The following is a 3,080-nucleotide window of genomic DNA, read 5'->3' as shown; positions in this document are numbered from 1 at the left end:
AGTATAATATATATTTAGGTGAAATACACGGATTTGCTTACAGGTGCAAGTACAATTGATACAGTTTCTCACCATATACCTAAGCTATGGATAGGAACTTTTAAAGGAAACATAAAAGTTAAACTTAATGTTTAATATCTAAGCAGAACTGGAAATTCACTGTGAATGTCCTTGGTCCCACTACAAGGGTCACAGCATTATAAGTCAAATCTGTGCAATTAAAAATGTTTATACTGGAAACTGACTAAAGAGTGTATAGACAAGATTTTGCAATACATTCTGTGTATCTCTAAGAGTGGAAACATAAAATTGGCCATTACTTCAGCTCAACATTTTTGATTATGGTATAATAATAAAAGACGAAATAGTATAGTACTAGATAGTTCATTAGTAATTATTCTATATTTTCATTAAAAAAGTAATTTTTAGGCCCTTTTTTTTCAGTAAAGATATTCTAAAGTTAAAAATGTTGCATTGATCAGAATTAAGCCTGCAAAATATTTACATTGACCATTTGTTCTCAAAAGTAAGAACAATGATTTTTGATTGACAAAATAGACTTAATGAAATTGAAAATACATTAAAAACTCATTTTATAAAACCAAATAATTAAGTTGTTTTTACTAAATACAAAATTTAAGTCTTAATATTTATCAAAACAAATGACATTTCTAACACTAGAGAGAACATTTATTCATAAAATTAAATACATCTGCAGTCAAGTTCACTTCTTAACAGTTTTTTTTCCAGTGTATACTTCAGATCAAATAAAAGCTGTCACTCTCTGTGTACCAACACATAAATAGCTAAACATCCCAGTACAGCAAACTGTAACAATGTAAAAATTATGTGGTTATTCATTTTTAATGAAAATAATATATATTAATATAAGCATCATTTATAAAATTTAACTTCCTAAACTGTAGGTTTATTAGGTTTTAGTTTACTCATGCAACCGATAGGCCTTCTTCTTGATAAAATGATGTCATAGTCAAAATCACAGTACTCATGGATGTGGGAAGTGCATGATCAGTCATTGTGGCAAATTTGGGAGCCTATGCCTTGCAGTGAACATTTATCGGCTCACATGAAGAATGAAACTATAAGTGATGTGGTTATATCAATTTGCCATCGCTCTGTCTCTTTTAAAATAATAAAAATGCTGATTATAATTGGTATAAATTTGAAAGATTTATAATATTGAATAAAGATACCATAGAAAATTTCTATATATTCTTGAGTAAAGAGCAGAGTAAATGACCCATGCCCATGATGCATGGCCCACACTGCCTAATAGATAAAATTTCTTAAAATCTATTATTGATAATTTATACTAAAAAAAAAATCTTTTCAAGTTTTAATTGATGAGGTTTTTTAAAACATTGTTTTTTTTTAAAAAAAAACTAAAACTTAAAAATTTAATTATAATTACTGTTATGTACTATTTATATTACAAATCTTGTTAAGTTTATGTCTGCACATCAAGTATTAATACAAAATTTAATATGAAGATATTTTTGAGCCAGTATTTTACATTAAATATTTAGATGTTTATTATATAAAGTTGATATGTTGGATGTATGTGGTAAGGAATTTTGTATTAAAAATATATTCCAGAATATCTAAACTAGCTATTGCAAGTGAGAAAATAAACTACATAGTTTGTCATGGTCTCCATGCATTGAAAAGAGTTATATGCCTGTACAAGCATACACAATATATGAGAGAGTATATCTTGTACACTTGACCATAGACACCATAAATTTAGTTTGTTTTAATAATATATCTATAAGTACATTATTGTAGCCTACTCCATAATTTATTAGCTAAGTAACTTTAAAAGGTATCCAAGTAGTAAATATCTGTGTATATATAAAATAATTATTTAGTTTTTACCTTAAATTTAGGATACTCATTCATATAAATTGTGACCATTCCAACATAAGGTAAAAAGCCTCTTGCTCGACCCACTACATCTTTTTTAGTTAACCATAATTGTCCTTGTGCATACAACCCTCTATCATCCACACTGTTATTATCTCCTTTAGTGAGGAACTTTACAGTTCCATTATTTCTGAAACATAATGATACCATAATTAAAATCGTAAATATATTTATACATACTTAAATATTAACAACAAAACTTTTTTACTTAGTTTATTTTAACAACAATTATGAATTTCTCAAAATGGATATAAATATGCAAAAGATAAATAAATACAGTAATTCTAATGGAATATCCAATACCTTATTATTACATATAAAAAGAAGGAAAAAAAATTATAATATAAATCTTACTTTTCGTGAAGCTTAAGCACTCTATGCACAATAGGAATATCACGTCCTTCGACTTTAAAGACGACGATTTCTCCCACACGTACGGGCTCCTCGGGATAGTTTGTTAAAAATAAAAGATCTCCTCGATGAAACGCTGGTTCCATGCTTCCGGACAGTACCACCACAATGGGACTTTCACTGCCAGTAACCACCATTAAACCCTTCCATATCATAAGGGCGGAGGATACTATCATACCAAAACTAAGTACTTGGTAAATAAACTAAAAAATAAAATACAATTTAGAAACCCGGTGGATTGCTCACGTCACCTCGGTAATATTGAATAAAAAATGTACCTGCCGCTTGTTCATACGCTTCACATCGTCAAATAAACTGTCCAGCATTTTTACTTTATGTTTAATAGACGTTTAAGAAAAAATATATTATAAAATTTTGATTGTTAATATATAAAGCATTGAATCCGAATTTGTGACAAAGATAGTAGATTTTTGCACCACGTCAGATAGAAAACTTGAAAACACATCAGTTTTTTATCTGCGGAACATGACGGCAACATAAAATGTGACCATTATTCAAAAACTTATTGAAATTCAAAAAAAGGTTTAATAAATAAATAATAAAATGAGATAAAGAAATAAATTAGATTTAAGAGCAAAAAACTTGATAAGATAAAGAAGAGGTAATTAGTCCGACGGAAGAATGGATCTCAATTTTTTTTTCAAGCATCCTATCAAAACATACAAACTTTTTGGAACAATCAATAAATACTATTAATAAAACAG

At 28.1% G+C, this 3,080-nt stretch overlaps 1 protein-coding gene across 1 annotated transcript; it reads right to left on the bottom strand.

Moving 5' to 3' along the window:
• Nucleotides 1-669: 669 nt before the first annotated feature.
• On the bottom strand, nt 670-2,817 carry twr (signal peptidase complex catalytic subunit SEC11 homolog C twr). The gene is made up of 4 exons (XM_068775112.1): nt 2,634-2,817; nt 2,299-2,558; nt 1,897-2,074; nt 670-828 (listed from the first exon to the last, which is right to left on the bottom strand). Exons 1-4 carry the CDS (start codon nt 2,679-2,681, stop codon nt 778-780), a joined length of 537 nt encoding a protein of 178 aa, XP_068631213.1. The 5' UTR covers nt 2,682-2,817; the 3' UTR covers nt 670-777.
• Nucleotides 2,818-3,080: the final 263 nt, after the last annotated feature.

Source organism: Battus philenor, unplaced genomic scaffold (genome assembly GCF_028537555.1).
Source record: "Battus philenor isolate CCGP_79_NKW_IND1 unplaced genomic scaffold, ilBatPhil1.0.hap1 SCAF_8, whole genome shotgun sequence".
Taxonomy (NCBI): domain Eukaryota; kingdom Metazoa; phylum Arthropoda; class Insecta; order Lepidoptera; family Papilionidae; genus Battus; species Battus philenor.
This window is presented reverse-complemented; position numbering and strand designations above follow the sequence as displayed.